At 39.4% G+C, this 18,096-nt stretch overlaps 2 protein-coding genes across 4 annotated transcripts in view; one reads left to right on the top strand and one right to left on the bottom strand.

Moving 5' to 3' along the window:
* The window catches only part of RPS6 (ribosomal protein S6), a 63,187-nt gene that overhangs the window by 7,186 nt on the left and 37,905 nt on the right, over positions 1-18,096 (top strand). The window lies entirely within an intron of this gene.
* ACER2 (alkaline ceramidase 2) overlaps positions 1-18,096 on the bottom strand; it is a 38,800-nt gene that overhangs the window by 6,847 nt on the left and 13,857 nt on the right. Inside the window, exons 4-5 of one of the 2 annotated variants that reach the window (XM_069087920.1) lie at positions 11,266-11,403; positions 2,763-2,900 (exon numbers count right to left, since the gene is read on the bottom strand). In XM_069087920.1, the coding sequence (XP_068944021.1) occupies positions 2,763-2,900; positions 11,266-11,403 (276 nt within the window). The remainder of the gene's footprint in view (positions 1-2,762; positions 2,901-11,265; positions 11,404-18,096) is intronic. The other variant, XM_069087921.1, reaches the window with a different exon arrangement.

Genomic DNA, 18,096 nt, shown 5'->3' with positions numbered 1-18,096 from the left:
CTACACACATTGTCAGATTGCTCTGTCTGGTTGTTTTTGCTTCATTTTTCCGATGGTTCCATGGTAACAAAATGAAGGACTCGATTCTGGGGACAGGGAAAGGAGACATAAAGAAATGATAGTCATGTGGAAACAAAAGTCATCAATGAACTTATTTTTAAAAATAGGTAAGGAATGGGGCACACATTTTTAGATATGGCATATATGTTTGTCCCAACAAAGCGGGGTAGGGAGTTACTAGAAAGTAGATTGTATGCAGGAAAGAAAAGGCATCAATAAAACACTTAGAGCATTTAGTAAGTAGACACACCTACTATGTCAGGCACTATGCTAAGTGCTTTATAATGTTATCTCCCTTGATCCTTAAAAAACCCTGTGAGGTAGGTGCCATAATACCCCAGTTTTATAGCAGAGGAAACTGAAGCAGACAGTGCTTAAGTGACTTGCCCAGGATCACCCCAGAGAAGTGTCTGAGGCCAGATCTGACCTCAGGTCTTCCTGACTGCAGACCCATCAGTCTATCTACCTCATCACCTGGCTGCTTTTATTATCATCTTTAAGTTAAAATCCTACAGAGCTGTCTGGAGACATTGAGAGGTTATGTGAATTGTCCATGACCACACAGCTAGCTCCTGTCGGAGGTAGGTCTAGAATTCAGGTCTTCCTGACTCCCGGGCCAGCCCTCTAGCCTCTGTGACTCTCCATGGACACAGCTTTACACTAGTTAAATTTCCATAGCAGTTTAGTGATGATGTGTTGGTGTTTTCAATTTTTTCAGCTCAGGTCTATATTTTTTCAACTAAACCAGTGTTTCCATTGATATTGGAGAATCCCAGTTAAGAAATACCCTCTACCAATGCAAACCAGTCCTCTGATCTGCAACTTATATAGTCTTATAATAGAGTCCATGCATCCATCCATGCATTCTTTCATTAATTCATTCCTTTGTAAAGTTAAATGAGGCAAGGAGAGGTTAAGTGATTTGTTCATAATCACATAGCCAATATGTGTCAGAGGTAGGACTTGAATCCAGGTCTTTTCAACTCCAAGACCAACCCTCTATTCATTAAACCATACTGCCTCATTTGTACACAGTTTATCTTTGCTAGTATACCAAACTTGAGAGGGCAGTGCTGGCTTCATATGGAAGATAAATGGGCATGAGCGCAATGAAAAGGACTATGGTATTGAAGCCTGCATGTGAGTGACAGCAACAATAAAAACAGATAGAACAGAATCAAAGCAATCAAAATCAAATGACGTGAAATTATAATGACCAAGTTTGGTCCCAAAGAAGACACATGAGGGGACAACTTCTCTTTCTCCTTGTGGGTGTGGAACAATGCATATTATAGCAGACTTGTTTCAATATCACTGATTTATTTGTTTTTTTATTTTTTTGCTTTTTTAGAGGGCAATTGGGGTTAAGTGACTTGCCCAAGGTCACACCCAAGTGTCTGAGGCTGGATTTTAACTCAGGCCCTTCTGACTCCAGGGCCGGTACTCTATTCACTGTGCCACCTAGCCACCCTGATTGATTAGTTTTGCTGAATTTTTTTCTTCTTTTTTACTGTTTGTTATAAAGGTAAATAAAGGAGATAAAAAACAAAAGATATCAATAAATACTAGCCAAAAAAACACTTTGGTATAAATTTCTGTGTAATTTTAGGTAGTTTAAAAATATCCTAATATCTGCACTACCTCCCAAGCACAATCTTATTTCCATTAAGTTCCTGAATGATAACTTTGGGATTTTTCTATTCGTACCTGTCACATTTTTCCAATCAGAAATGCTCACTTGCAAGTGAAAAAAGATTCTTCTGGGTTCATGACCTGAGACTTCCAAGGAGAAAAATTCACCTTAATCCCTACAGTAATCAGTATTTCTCCACTGCTTTCCCCATTGTTGGGTTTTAGTCCTGACTCTGTGACTAAACAGACGTATGACCTTGGAGAAATCATATAAGCTTTCTGGGCCTCGGTTTCCCCATCTACAAAATGAGAGATTTGGGCTAAACTAGCCCTAAGATTCCTTCTAGCTGGTGTGATTTCATAGTAGTTATTCTTACTGCTTGGTGGTAAGAAGTCAGACCTCAGCTGGGTCACATATGTACTACAGAAGGTGTAGATTCTACGCAAGGACAGCATTTCCCTGCAGATTCGGCCAAAGAGCAGTATAATTCATACCCTATTTAAATCTCACATCGCAGGTTAGCACTTTTGTACTTTTACAATTTACCAGAAGGTAATGAAACTCAACACTTCTGTATCCTACCCTGATTCCATGGCCCTGATTGACCATAGGCCTGCACTGTTTTGAATTTTTTTTTTTGGCAAGGCAATTGGGGTTAAGTGACTTGCCCAGGGTCACACAGCTAGTAAGTGTCTGAAGTTCAATTTGAACTCAGATCCTCTTGTGTCCAGGGCCAATGCTCTACCTACTTCACCACCTAGCTGCCCACTGATTTTTGTTGTTGTTTTAGTTACTTTTTGGCGAGGCTTGATCCCTTGGGTCCACACTGCTATTTACATGACTTCCTGTTGCTGCTGAAACTAGTGTGTGTGTGTGTGTGTGTCTGGTTTAGGAAAGAGGCCACTTATTCCATTCTATTCCCAAGACTTGATGAAGTCCCTTGTCAGTCTGATTTCTCCTACAGACCGGATAAACACATCCATAGCTGGAGCTTCCTCAGAAGAAAGTGAAAACATGGCGGAAAGGTTCCCAAAATGGGCGTGACCAACTTGACCTACGTGAGACTCACCACACACAATGCAGATAGGGGAAGTTGAAAGAAGACCAGAGTTCACAGAAGGCCCTGTCACTGATCCAACAGAACAGAGCCAGAGTCCACCAAAGACCCGAGAAGAGGCCTAGCTTATAGACCCGGACGTTGTCACACCTGGAGGAGAAAAGAAAAGAGAGCTTTCAAAAGGTAACACACCACTCATCCTCGCTGTGGCTGCCAGGACCACAGCTATACGGGAGACGACAGAACGCCTTTGGATTTGACTGTCTCGATGATTAATGCAGATTTTGACTGCCAATGTTTAGCTGTAACTAATTCGTAGGGAAATAAAAACAATTCCGATCCCTGTAGTGAGATGCGTCAGCTCTTTCTTAGTTCCCCTTTCCCTTTACAAGGTTCCCTACAGACTTGGGACTCTCAGGGGAGTTCCCTGGAGTTTCAGGAGCTGCTTGTGAGAAACAGTTACAATAATCCCAATCTAGTTGGAAGGGTGGAAACATTTTCAGAAAGATCTGCCCGCACAAAGTCTATTAAAGTAAGTCTGAATGCCCCACTACAGTTATCCCAGCGTATGAAACTAGGGCTTCCAATGAAGGGCCATGGCCTTAAACTATTCTTTCATATTACTTGAAATATACATAGGAACATGTGTACGTGTGTTATTCAATCATTTCAGTTATGTCTGATTCTTTGTAAACTCATTTGACGTTTTCTTGGCAAGGATGCTGAAGTGCTTTGCCATTTCCTTCTCTGGCCCATTTTACAGATGAGGAAACTGAAGCAAACAGGGTGAAGTGACTCGTCCAGGGTCACACAGCTAGTAAGTGTCTGAGGCCAGATTGGAACTCAGGAAGATGAGTCTTCCTGTCTCTAAGACCAGCACGCTATCCACTGTACCACCTGGCTGACTACATATGTATGTATTTCAATTAATATATGTCAATATATATTGAATGTATATTATAACATATGTGTATGTGTATATAAATACACATTTAAGAAAAATTCATTATAAATCAGAAGCTGGCAGGTTTGGCAATGGACAGGATATCTATTTGGCTTTAGAATTTTTCAGTTTTTATATGATATATAGTGATAATGAGGAGCAAATTCCAGTCTTTCCCCTTGCTAGGGTCCCATTCAGGAAAATATAATAGCAATACAGGCACAAATGGATTTTTCCTTAAAATGATAAAAAGCAAGGGCAGCTAGGTGGTGCAGTGAATAGAGTCAGGAGGACCTGAGTTCAAATCCAGCCTCAGACACTTAACACTTACTAGCTGTGTGACCTTGGGCAAGTCACTTAACCCCAATTGCCCTTCCCTGCCCCTTCCAAAAAAAAAAAAGACCAAAAAAATGATAAAAAGCATCTACCTAAAACCATCAGTAAACATGATTTGTAATGGGAATAACTAGAAGCCTTCCCAGTAAGATCAGGAATGAAACAAGAATGCCCATTAGCACCTATATTATTCAATATCATATTAGAAATGCTAGCAATAGCAGTAAGAGAAGAAAAAGAAATTGAAGAAATCCAAATTGGCAATGAGGTAATAAAACTGTTTCTTTCTGCAGACAATATTACAATATACTTAGAAAAATCCTAGGGATTCAACTAAAAAGTTAGTTGAAACAATTAATAATTTTAGCAAAGTAGCAGGATATAAAATAAATCCACGTCAGTCATAAGCATTTCTATATGTCAACAACAAAATCCTGCAAGAAGAAATGCTCGGGGCGGCGAGGTGGCACGGTGAGTAAAGCGCTGGCCCTGGAGTCGGGAGGACCCAAGTTCGGTTCCGGCCTCAGACACTTAACACCCACACAAAAATACTAGCCATGTAACCTTGGGCAAGTCACTTAACCCCAATTGCCCTCCAAAAGGAAAAAAAAAAAAAAAGAAGAAGAAATGGTAAAAAGATACTCCTTTTAAAAACACCATGGACAGCAGCAAATACCTGGGAATATACCTGCCAAGATAAACCCAGGAATGTCATGAACATAATTATAAAAAACTGTTTGTACAAATAAAGTCAGATTTAAATGACTGGAGAAATATTGATTGTCTGTAGGTGGGCAGAACCAACGTAATAAAAATGACAATTACTTAAACTGGTCTACTTAGTCAAAGCAATTCCAATTAAATTACCAAAAAAATGATTTTATTGAGCTAGAAAAATATAAAGTATAAATAAAATAATAATAAAATATATAATATATAAATATAAAAATATAAAATATATATAATAATAATAAATAAATAAATAAAAAGTATAAATGCTATAAGCCTACAAAAAACATCACATGGAAATCAATTTATTTACATTTCCTTTAATTTCATTTAGTTTTGTGATTTTCCAATAATAAATTTTAAAATGCAATATTAACAAGGCAGGACACCCTGTCATTATGCATTGTGTCTGAGTTTCTGGATATTTTCTCAGACCAGTGAATAAGCAGAGGAGGTCCTTTGTTTGGCCACCACAGTCAATCTCCATTAGACATTTTTTTTGTGGGGTCACATTAAAACTGTCATGTAGGAGCGGCTAGGTGGCACAGTGAATAGAGCACCACTCCTGGAGTCAGGAGGACCTGAATTCAAATCTGGCCTCCAACAATTAACAGACACACACAAAAACTAGCCATGTGACCTTAGGCAAGTCACTTAACCCCAATTGCCCTACTTTCCCCCCTCCAAAAAGCAAAAACAAACAAACAAAACCCCATCGTGCATATATCAGAATCTCCTTCTTTGAACCATCTTAAAGCTAGGGTCACTGAGCAGCAGCTGATAAAAGCTTCTACAAAGACTAAAAAATTGACTGGAGCAAAGTACAGCAATGGTTATGGTGAATTTTAATCATTTAAAATTTGAAATAACCTTTGAAATTTTGGGTTTTCTATAAGTTTGTAGCATTTCTATTTCTAAAGTTTCTAAAGCTTAAAACTACTAAGATTTTTGGAACACTCTTGTATACAGAACAAATATAAAGCACACTTATCCCTTCCACAGCACGGAGGGTTAGGGACGTGGCACTCCCTCAACCAGGAAAATCCACATAAAAGTTTTGGCCCTCCCTTTGTACCCAGAGAAGTGTGAATTATCATAGTATTAAAAGATAAAATATGTTGATATTATTCAAAACTATACATATATGTTCTGCCTTTCTGAGTTTCTAAATTCTTTCTATGTCATCTGCTGGCCTTTGTGTGACGTCTGCAGCTTCCAAAAAACTCCCCAGAAATTTCCATTTCATTTCTTATCTTCAATATATCGAAAGCCCAGTGGGGAAAGCTGCAATGTGGAAGGGATAACTGTATTACAAGGTAGTTAAAAATAAGGACGTTAGAGGGGAAGAGCCCCTGAAGTCATATAGATCTGGAAAGGCTTTGTAGAAAAGGTGGTACTTGAGCTGTTTCGAAGGAAGATGGGGATTCTGGGAGGTGGAAATGAAAAAGTGTTGTAGGGCAGGCAGAGAATTCATTCTCCATGAAAATGCAGGTACAGGATATGGAGTAACATGTGAAGAACTGAGAGAAGCCAAAAGATGCCAGGAAGATCTGAGTTCAAATCTTTCCTCAGATTTACAAGCTGTGTGACCCTGGGCAAGTCTCTTAACCTCTGTCTGCCTCAGTTTCCTCAATTGTAAAATGGAGATAATAATAGCACCTGCCACCCAGGGTTATTGTATGGATCAAATGAGATAATATTTCTAAAGTGCTTAGTACATAATAGGTGCTTGATAAATGCTTATTTCTCCTTCCTCCTCCTCCCCCTTCATAGCTGGGCCATAGAGTGTGGGAAAGGAATTAACGTAAAGTGAATGAGAACAATAAGTTGTGAAGGGCATTAAAAGCCAAAGGAGTGTGTATTTTATCCTAAGGATAATGGGGATTCATGGGAGATTACTGGATAAAGGAAGGAATGGCAAGATCAGGTTAGCACCTAAGGAAAATCAGCGGGGTGAAGGAGGGTTGGAGAGGGGAGAGATCTAAGGCAGGGAGACCAATGAGGATGCCATTGAGACAGGAGGACAAGAAGAAGGGCCTGAAGCAAGGTGGTGGCTATGAGAATAAAGAGAATGTGGGGCGGCCAGGTAGCACAGCGAGTAAGAGCACCGGCTCCAGTGTCGGGATGACCTGGGGATCGAATCCCAGGCTCAGGCACTCAACACCACACCCAGAAACACCTGGCCGTGTAACCTTGAGCAAGTTACTTAATCCCAATTGCTTAAAAAAAAAATAGAGAGAATGGACTGGATAAGAAAGTGGCATTTATATGGCACCTATCTGATTCTCACAATAACCTTGGAAAGCAGGCACTATTATTATCCCCATTTTACAGATGAGGAAACTGAGGGTGAGATGAAGGAAGGAGGGAAGCAAGGAAAGAAAGGAGGGAAGCAAGGAAGGGAGCAAAGGAGGGAGGGAGAGAGGGAGAAGGAAGAACAAAGAAACAAGAAAAGTGGTGAGAGTATAAATGAAGCTTTTTTTTTTAATGCACAGAGGAAAACAGAGGGAAACACAGACAAGTGAGGCAGCTACTGTCAACCTAGGTCTTCCTGATTCTAAGAAGCTCAGTATTAGCTTTATAATTAGGGACAGGATTATTAAATAAGTATGGATTTTTCCTTTTGAAAGATCCGAGAACTGAAAGATTTTCCTGACAAAACTAAGACAAGATTCTAACCATTTTCTTCCCCTGCTTTTTAAGATCCTCTTTTAAAATGCTTTCCCTTTTAAAAACCCTTTGGGGGGGAAAAAACTAAATTATAAGTTTTAAAACATATCATTGGACTCACAGATAAAAGACAAAATGAAACTAGACACTATGGAGGATTTGTCAGGAAAAACATTATGTTCAAATTCGTATATTGAACAAACCAGGCCCTCCACATATCAAAAGTTTGGGAGGCAAAGTCTAATTCACACGTTTGTGTGAACAGTTTAATTCTATGTTTGGGTAGTAGCTCCAATTTTTTTCTCTTCTTTTAATGCTCAGGGTTGGCAAGAGAGAATGACTCGTGCTTAGCTCACATAAAAGCCAGTTAGCCCTCTGCAGTGAGAAAGCTCCATAGCCACAGATGCCAACCCTGTCTTACTGGCTGGCCATGGCGTCAATCGGCACCAGATTGGCCATCGATCAAATCATTTTAATTGGTTTGTTTTACCCATGAGCTATCAGGAAGCTGTCAGGTCAGCTATCCAGCAAGTGAGACAAGATACTGGAAGATTTTAGAAAGGTTCTTCTGTCCCTTTCTTCTCTACTCATTTAACAACCACAAAAGAGATGTCCCAGACAACAATCCAAGATGCAAGGTGTGCAATAGTGCCCGAGAAACAGCAGAAAAAACATTATGAAAACCTTAAACTCTTACCTTAGATCTTTCTTTTTTAAGCAACTATGAGTAAGGACTCCCAGTTCTGGTTTGGGCATCCCCAAAGGAGGCATTACTCCAAAGTGACTATAACCATTCAGACAACACGCTTTCTATGGCAAGAATTTCTAAAGTTATCTTAAAAATCTTACATGTAATTGGGGAAAAAACAAAATATAATTTTTTTGATGAAGTAATCTTAATTGATACAAAACCAAGACAATTTACACAGTGACCCCAGTGATGTAAAGCAAAATAACATTGAAAGATATGGAAACTGTGATGGGCACAATGCCCAATCTAGACTTCAGAGAACTGGTGATGAACTATGTCTCACTCCTATAGGCAGGGAGGTAGAGTATAAATACAGGATAAGGACTGTGCTATAAAATATAGCCAGTGTGTTCATTCATTTTGCTTTTTAATTATGAAGGACAGTAATCTTTGAGAAATACAGCTACAATTCTTATCAAGACAATTATCCATGACAATTCCAAAGGATCCATGATGGAAAAATTCTATCTCCAGAGAAAGGAAAGATAAACTCTGAGTGCAGAATCAAGCATATATTTTCCATTTTATTTTTCTTGCTTTTTTTTTTCCCAACATGGCTAGTATGGAAATATGTTTTGCATGACTTCACATGTATAATAGGTAGCATATTGTTTGTCTCCTCAGTGTATGAGAGAGGAGCTGTAGGGAGGGAGAGAATAGGGAACTCCGAATTTTTTTTAATGTGAAAAAAAGAGAAAAAAACTACATAAAAAGTATCAATAAAATATATAGTTTTAATTATCTTAGTTTGTAGAAATGTTATTTTGGCACTCCAAGTAAAAAGTTTCACTAACTTCTCTCTGATGAAGGACCTGAATTCTCTCCCCAAACACACACACACACACACACACACACACACACACATACACACACACACAGAGTTTACTATATTAATAGACTCCTTTTTGTCACTTTGAATTAGAGGCAGAAAAAAGCAACTTAACCCCTCTGTTCCTTGTTTAATTCATTCAATTTGAATGAGGAGGTTGGTCTATGTAACCTTAGTAGTAGAAAAAGAATTCTTTACCAGTACATAAAATCTGTCTTACCTGCTTTTGTATTATTTTATAATCTAACTTGGTGCACAAAATGTTTTCTTATTTTAGAAATGTGAAGGGGCCACAGAAAAAGATGACATTTATTACGTGGCAAGACTGGTAGAAATATTCTTCTCAGATACCCCAAGGCCACTGTCAATCTTCTCCTTGGGTTGTATTAAATATTTTCTTTCAAAAGTTTGGGCCCCTATCCTTCAGCCATGACTCTCCCCCAGCTTGCTGCCTGTCACATAGGTACCGTTATCTCATCTAGGCAGCCAAATCATATACCATATAACGCAAACTCCTCTTCTACTCAATGTCACTTGCCAAGGCTGTGGACCAAGGAATGAGCACCATGTTCTTGAACCCTTCCCTCTCCCTCCTCCTGACCTCACCAAAGTCTATTTGCTTCCTGTCTGTAACATAGTCCCCTTATGTCTGGAACTATCTCTACTCACTGATGCTTTGGGATCCCCTGCTCTGAAGAAAGGAATGAATTCCCTCTACTGCAGAGCTGTGAAAAATAAACTCGAAAGTCTACCTGCTAACTAAGAAGGGGGTCATGTCTGCTCAGACCCAGGCTTTCAGGGTACTTGGCTCTGAATACAAAGCAGCCCATCCTGGAAAAAATAATGTCGAAGGGGGAAAATGCCTCTTTCCCTCTCAAAGTTGTGCTGGGATTGGAAGGAAGAAGAGGGATATATTCAAGTTAATATGAGGATAATAGTAACTAGCATTAATACAGCGCTTTAAGGTTTGCATTTTTTAAAATATTTTTAAATGAAGCATTTTTTGCAATTTTTAAATTTAAATCTGTTTAAATTTAATTTTAAATAATTATTTTATAATTAAAATAATATAAATATATAAATACAAAAAATATAAATAAAAATTTTAAATAAAATTAAATTTTATTTAAATTTATTTAAATTTTAAAATATTTTTTATTTAAAATATTTTTGCAATATTTTATAAATATTGGTCCTGAGGGCAGCTAGGTGGTACAGTGAATAGAGCACTGGCCTTGGAGTCAGGACGACCTGAGTTCAAATCCGGTCTCAGATACTTGACACACCTACCGTGTGACTTTGGGCAAGTCACTTAACCCCAATTGCCCTCCAAAAAGCAAAATAAAAATAAAAGCTTATGGAACTGAATGTCGAAAACTAAAAATAAATTAATTAAATACTTTTTTTTTACCTTTTTGGAGGGGGGAAGGCAGGGCAATTGGAGTTAAGTGACTTGCCCAAGGTCACACAGCTAGTAAGTGTTAAGTATCTGAGGGTAGATTTGAACTCAGGTCCTCCTGACTCCAGGGCAGGCGCTCTATTCACTATGCCACCTAGCCTCCCCAATTATATACTTTTAAAAATGATCTTTCCCATAGGGGCAGCTAGGTGGCGCAGTGAGTAAAGCGCTGGCCCTGGAGTTGGGAGGACCTGAGTTCGGTTCCGGCCTGAGGCACTTAACACCCACATAAAAATACTAGCCGTGTAACCTTGGGCAAGTTACTTAACCCCAATTGCCCTCCAAAAGGCAAAAAAAAAAAATGATCTTTCCCTCTTACTGCCTCTTCTTCCCCAATTAAATTAACAAAACCTCTCAAAATAAATACAAACAAATTCCCAAATGGACCAAGTCCAAAACCATAGGTCTCATTACTGGACTTTCAGTCTTCCACCTCCCTGGCAAGAAGCAGGAAACCCTCCACTTTCCTTAGGGTAAAAAATGGCAAAAAAAAAACACCCAGTAAGGCCTGGGTTCGTATAAAATTTACATATATCAAGATTTCCTATTGCAGGAATTGAAATACCAGAAGAGACTGAATGCTCTCTCTCTTCCTCCTCAGCAAGTATTTATTTGGTGTTTATTGTATGCCAAGCACCATCCCAAACAAAGCCAGGTACCATACTCTAGTGAGAAACTAGGGTGGCCTGAGGTGGGACTGGAGGATCTGCTTACAGGGAGTGTTAAGCAAGCCATTCGTGAAATGTTTCTGTTGTAGTGGGAATCTGAGAGACAGATGCACATGGAAAGGTAACTCACCTTTTCAGTTCTGCAATGAGCAGTGCCGTGCAGGGAATGCCCAGTGTCATCAGAGAAATGTTATTGATGGCTGGTTTCACAAATGCCAGACATGTAGTGACTCCAGAGAGGACACAGACCACAGCTTTGAACCTGCCCCTGAAAGATTGAAAAACAAATCCACATCCAAAGATCTCTCAGTTTGTTGGGGTTTTTTTTCCAGGGGGAAATGAACCTATGTACCTCTGACATACAATCAAATAACCAACTATAAAGAGTAAGGAGGCTTATATTGTTATGACATCTATATTTACAAAGAATTTTTTTTTGCTTTTTGGAGGGCAATTAGGGTTAAGTGACTTGCCCAAGGTCACACGGCTAGTAAATGTTAAGTGTCAGAGGCTGGATTTGAACTCAGGTCCTCCTGACTCCAGAGCCTGTGCTCTATTCACTGTGTCACCTAGCTGCCTCCCAAAAATAATTTTAAATAGGAAAAAACCTTCTCTCTCTGTCTCTGTCACACACACATACACACACACACACACACACACACACAAACACATACGACATCTCTAAGTTGGAAGAGACCCACAAGCAATCTGGCACAACCTATATCTGGCCCAGAATCCCCTTTAGAATGTATCTGTAAATCAGAAGCATTCACTGCAAAAACTAGAATATAGGCTCCCTGAGTTTGGGGAATTTTAAGTGAGGAAGAGATTGGATCATTTTCTCCTGCCCATTTCAATTCTTTTATTTGGTAGCAAATGAATAATGCAAGCATGTGATAACCCAAGTGTCCATCCATACTAGGGAGAGGAAAAGTATGAAAGAGATTCATTAAGACAGCATTCACAGCCAGCTAGAGTCAGGAACGGAATGCGTAAGTCTCCAAACCTACCCCAGATTGGGGGAGAGGGAATAGCAGCCCCAAACACAGTGTTCCAGATTTCCTGTTTTGTATAGGAAAAAAAAAACCTCATCTCTGACACTTTAGAGATGATAATTTTCAGGTAAGGTACTTTTCTGCTTGCACATCTCCACTTTGGAATTTTTGAGCACATTAATCTGTTTGGCAACTAGGTAGCACAGGGGATAGAGCATCAGCCCTGGAGTCTGGAAGACTCATCTTTGTGAGTTCAAATTTGACCTCATACACTGTGTGATCCTGGGCTAGTCATTTAACGCTGTTTGCCTCAGTTTCCTCCTCTGTAAAAAGAGCTGGAAAGGAAATGACAAACCACTCCTATGTCTTTGCCAAGAAAACCCCAAATGGGGTCACAAAGAGTTAGATATGACTGAACAACAAGTACATTATTGGCCTTTTACTGCCATATCACCCTGTACCTGTATAAGCATTCTGTTGTCTAAAACTTCCAGACCTTCTTCCACAAGGACTTACAGTGAAGTTTCCCCATTATAAATATCATATATACATTCTTATTACTTCCTCGTATTTTGTAACTAGGTTCAATATTGTTTCCCCATATATATGTAAGTCATTGTATATTTCAAGGTAATGTAAGAGCTATTGAATATTAATACAATTGATTGGATTAACTATTGAGACCAAATTAGAGGTGTTTCTAGATTGGGGAGTTTGGGGAAAGAAATGGTAGTGTGAAAGGTAACAAAGGGTTAAGTTTCTACAGAACTGCAAGAATTGCTAAACAAGACTACTGATAAAAAGTAACAGGCAGTAGTCTTGGGAGGAAGTTGAGTTCCTAGTCCTTGGGGGAGTTGAGGCAGTAGCCTTGGAAGGGAGTTGAGTTCCCAGAGAACTCCTAGATAATACTAAAATGAAACAATGTAGAACGGAAGGAGCCGGCAGCAGCAGGTGGATATGACCAATCAGGGAACAGGCAGTGGCCTTGGGGCACCCATGCCCAGATAAGGATGTATCTAGGTTAGACTGAAGGATGTACAGTATTCTGAGGTTGTTACTGCACTTGCATTTTTATGTATGTTATCTAACAATATTAGAGCCTCATTAGTAATAATTAGGTTAATGTTTGGGAAGGGCGTGTAACCCTTGCTTATTTACTCCAGCTTTGGCTTCTGTACCTCGGCCTCCTCTCTCTGGGTGCTGTCCCAGAGACTGGACCCCCTGCTTCTTGCGAGATTCTAATAAATCTTTCTACCTTCACTTTGAGAGTTCTCCGAGTAGTCAATTTGGGTTAGGGTCTCTGTATCCCACACACATGAGCTGCTATCAAACTATACCTTTTCTTTCTTCTATTTGCAAAGCCAATTTTTAAAAAATCACTATTAAATTTCATATTATTTCATTCATCCCCTTTGTTCCAGGCTCTTAAAACCTTAATGTAATTTCTTAGCTTATCCCTCCCAGATTCTGTCATCTGAAAATCTAATAAGCATTCTACTAATATAGACTACTATCTAAGATGAACTAGTAAGAAATTTCCATACATTATAAACTCTATAATGAGTTTATAAATTTATAATATGCCCCCTCCAAGCCCCTTACATGAGGAATTTATTTTAGAACTATATGGCTTTACTGAAATTTTGGATATTCCTCAATTAAGTTCATTTCCCTTTTCTTCTTTGGTACTTTTGAAAACTCTTAGTAGATAGGGATAAAGTGGGCTTGGAGGTAACAAGGTCACTACTATTCCAGAGGTCCCTATGTAATGGGAATGTAAATTTGAAGATTTTCCCTGCCCCTAGGCTAAAGTACACCTGGAGCCTGGGGTGGGAGGCTTGTTTTTCAATAGATACTTGATTAGCCAGTGAGTCAATAAGGTTGTTACATTCTCTGAGCCAGGAGAAGGCTATATAAGCCCAGATGTGAGGCTTTGTTTTGGGGCTCACTTTGAGAAATGTTCTGTGATTTGATATGGATTCTGGGAAGCCATTGTCCAGAGCCCCCCAGCTTTGAAAAACCCAGATGTTGAAACCCAGATGTTGAAGATTGGGTATGGATGTAATGGTTGGACAGTTTGGAAAGCTGTCTACTTGATCTTGATAATTCTGCCTGTATACTTTGAAGTTCGGGGTGCTGACCTCTTTCCCCTGAACTAGGTAAATGATACATCTATGACTGATTAAACTAAGCTTGTTAACCCATTTTGAGTTGCTTTCCTTTATCAAAGCAGATCTAAGAACCTGTGTGAGCAGCCACCCTAGGGACACCAGGGTGCTTGCTGCTACACCCTACCACAATCTAAACCAGTTCTTAGGGCTTTTGTACCATAAGGGTCCATGGATAGATTTCAGGGGGTCCAGGAACATTAATAAGAAAAATATTACATTTTCCCCATAATTGGTTTCCTTTGTAATCCTGCATACTTTATTTTGTGCATTTTAAAACCCACTGAGAAGGGTTTCGTAGGCAGACTGCTCAAGGGATCTGGGGAACAAAAAAAAAGGTTAAGAACCTCATGTCTTAACTACCACTATCAGTACCAAGGCCTCCCTGAGGAAAGTGGGGTGACACATGGATGTAAAAGTAGTACTTCCTGCCCCCCCCACAAAAGAATGGATACATTTTTATTTTAGGACAGCACAGAAACTCATGAGTAAGCTTCTAAAAGTATTAAAGCAAAGCAGTATAAAAAGTAACTGACTTTCCCTCCATCTTTTTTTTTCTATTCTACTATATTATGGAACTGTTTGTTTTATTTCTTAAATTTGGAGTAAAATAAATTTAAAATATTTTTAAAGTAACTGAGTCTGATAGTCCTTGCAATCTTACATTCCAGCAGTTAAACCATTTATTAAGAGGAAGGGCATGTTTTCCACTAAAACACTATGCTAATGTGAAGTTGAAAGGGGGCGCCCTCTCCAGCCCTAACGGAAGAGACTCATGATTTCCTCTGACCAAGAGAACCGGAGAATTCTGGCACAAGTCACTGATGGGAAACAGATATTTAAAAAAAGTCCATTAAACAGAAATGAAAGTTCACTGAGTTGTTAAAATGAACTTACACAAACCTATTTCTCAAAAGAAAAAAAAAAACTTTTAGCAACAAGGCAGAGAAAGCCAGTGATCTGGTTTTCCAACCCTCTCTCAAAAGATGGAATGCATCAGGAATTTCAAGGCTGATCTCAAAGAAGGGGGGAAAAAAGGACTCCTAAAACGTCAGTAGACTTTGCTCTTTCAGTCAATCAACAAGCATTTATTGAGCTCTTGTAGTGAGCTAGAGATTTTTAATAAAGAGGAAGCAGTCTCTGCCCTCAAGCAGCTTACATTGTAATGGAGGAAAAAAACATTTATACATATACACACACACAGATACATACATATATGTATGTATATATACTATGTGGATAACATATAATTACATGTGTGTATATAAAACACAACTGTATGGCTAACAATTAAATATAATATACATATCATCATTTGCATATGTATTCCAATTTCTGCCTGGTTTCCCTGGTTTCTTTCAAGTCTCAGATCAAATCCCACCCTCTTCAAGAGGTTTTTCCAGGTCTCCTGTAAGGCTAGCTTCTCTCTGAGGTGACCTCTGATTTGCCGATCATATCGTGTATGTATATAGTTGTTTGCATGTTGTTTTCTTCCATCAGAATGTGAGCACCTCAATGATAGGTCTGGTTTTTACCTTTTCTTTGTATTCCCAGAGCTTAGCACAGTTCCCAATGCACAGTAGTGTTTAAGGAATGCTTACTAACCTGTTGAATTACGGGAGAGGGGCACTGATGGTGGGGACTGGGAGAAGGGAAGGAAATCAGGGAAACTCCTTGACCTGCCTGGCAGCCTGTAACCTCACAAAGAAAAGCTGGTAATTAACCGCTCTCTCTGAGGGAAGTTCTAAGTTCCTAACCTCTACCATCCTAATAAGTTAGACACCCCTAGGAGCTGATACTTCAGCTGATACCTTTCAAGCTAAGATCTTAACTCTGGCTCAGTCTGCCTCTGGGATGAGTTGGCTTTGTTAGATTCAGAAGATTATATCTAGAAACAGGTTAAGAAAGGGCACTGTGATCTCCTCCCCCAAAAGAATAACTGGACCTTCTAGTCTCAGTGTTTAGGCAGCATGAAAAGCTGACTCAACCCGGCTTGGATCACACAAGGCTTCTTAAGGTTGCACAGGAGTACACAGATGATAAAGCAAAATACTCTTAAAAGAAAGTTCCAAAAAAAAGAAAAGAAAAGAAAGTTCCAGAACTCTTCCCCGAGTTAATTATGCCATAAAATCCCATTGGGACTGGGCTGGAAAGAATGTGAAAGCATCCTCTGTGGGCAGAATGTTCAGCCAACTGAGACATCAATCAGCCTTGTAAAGTCATTCTTTTGCAACATGCAAAAATAAACAAATGTCACATTGCTGCTGCTACTTGTCCTTCATTCTCAAAGAGGACCTGACAGGTATGATGCCATGACATGCAAGTAAATGGGATTTAAGTGAGGGAGGGCTGTGCAAAGTCACCAGCCTCACTTTATACCCAGAGCCATCTGGGTCCAGTGACCAGATAGAGATCAGGATGACTAGAGATGGTCCAGGATGCAGTGGGAGACCTTGGGCCTTTCAAGCTAAGACCTTAAACAGGTCCAGTTTGACTGAGGCAGCGACAAGCTAGGTAAAGAAATGAGGCAGGGAACAGCATCTTAAAAAAAAAATCGATCTGGGACGACAGGACCATCAAGATTTCTGGACAAAATGGAAACAATTGCTATTTATATTCATTCTGAGCCAATCAGGGCACAATGACCAAGCATTGCCTGACCTGGGACCTATTGTCAAGCAATCAATGAGAGCCAGAGTGACAAATGTCACATGATTAGCCTAAGAATCACTGCAAGATCTTCATTTCTGATCCCTCAGCATACTGTGGAACAGAGCAGATCCAGAGTTTTGTTTTGTTTTTTTCTTTTTGGAGCGGGGGAAGGCAGGGAAATTGGGGTTAAGTGACTTACCCAAGGTCACACAACTAGTACATGTTAAGTGTGTAAGGTCAGATTTGAACTCAGGTCATCCTGACTCCAGGGCCAGTGCTCTAGTCACTGCACCACCTCGCTGCCCCCAGAGGATTTTTTTCCATATTAATTCTAAGACAGCCTTGGGTATCCATGTCATATCTGAGCCTACTGACTTGTGAATTTTTGTAGCCAATTCCTGTTTCCTCAGATTCTATATGAAATATAATTCTACAAAGTAATCCAATTGTCATATCTGAGCCTACTGACTTGTGAATTTTTGTAGCCAATTCCTGTTTCCTCAGATTCTATATGAAATATAATTCTACAAAGTAATCCAATTATAACATTTTGGAATAAAACATCTGGTGTTTCAAGCTGGCTCTTAGCATTCCTAATGTCAAAAGGAAAATAATTCTAAAAATAAGATCTACCTTCAAGATTTTTTAAAGGGAGTGAATAAGCACTCACCATCAGCCTGATCAGAAAGAGGCTACGTGTTAGAGTCTTGAATATAGGAAAACCTGAGTTCATATAACCCATGTCTTAATATGTACTACTTGTCTGACCCTGGGCAAGTCACTTAAATTCCCAGTGTCTGTGCAAAGCTATTTTGTTGAAGAGAATGTGCCAACCTTCATTTGTAGAAGGCAGCTGGACGTCATGGAAGACAGAGCACTGAGCCTGGAGTCAAGAGATTCGGGATTTTCAGATTCTGTCTCAGATACTTAGCTAGCTGTGTGAGCCTGGGCAAGTCACTTAACTGCTATCTGCCTTAGTTTCCTCATCAGTAACAGCACTCACCCTCTCAGGGCTGTTACGAGGATAAAATGAGATAATATTTGGAAAGTAATACTTTGCAAATCATAAAGTTTATTTATCATTATCATCATCATCATCAGTAGTAGTAGTAGTAGTAGTAGTAGTAGTAGTAGTAGTAGTAGTAG

The sequence above is a fragment of the Petaurus breviceps genome, unplaced genomic scaffold, assembly GCF_028583685.1.
Source record: "Petaurus breviceps papuanus isolate PSGF00001 unplaced genomic scaffold, PetGlider_PUasm1.0 183, whole genome shotgun sequence".
NCBI classification, from domain to species: domain Eukaryota; kingdom Metazoa; phylum Chordata; class Mammalia; order Diprotodontia; family Petauridae; genus Petaurus; species Petaurus breviceps.
Note: the sequence above shows the minus strand (reverse complement) of the source record. Positions and strands in the feature narration are given on the sequence as shown.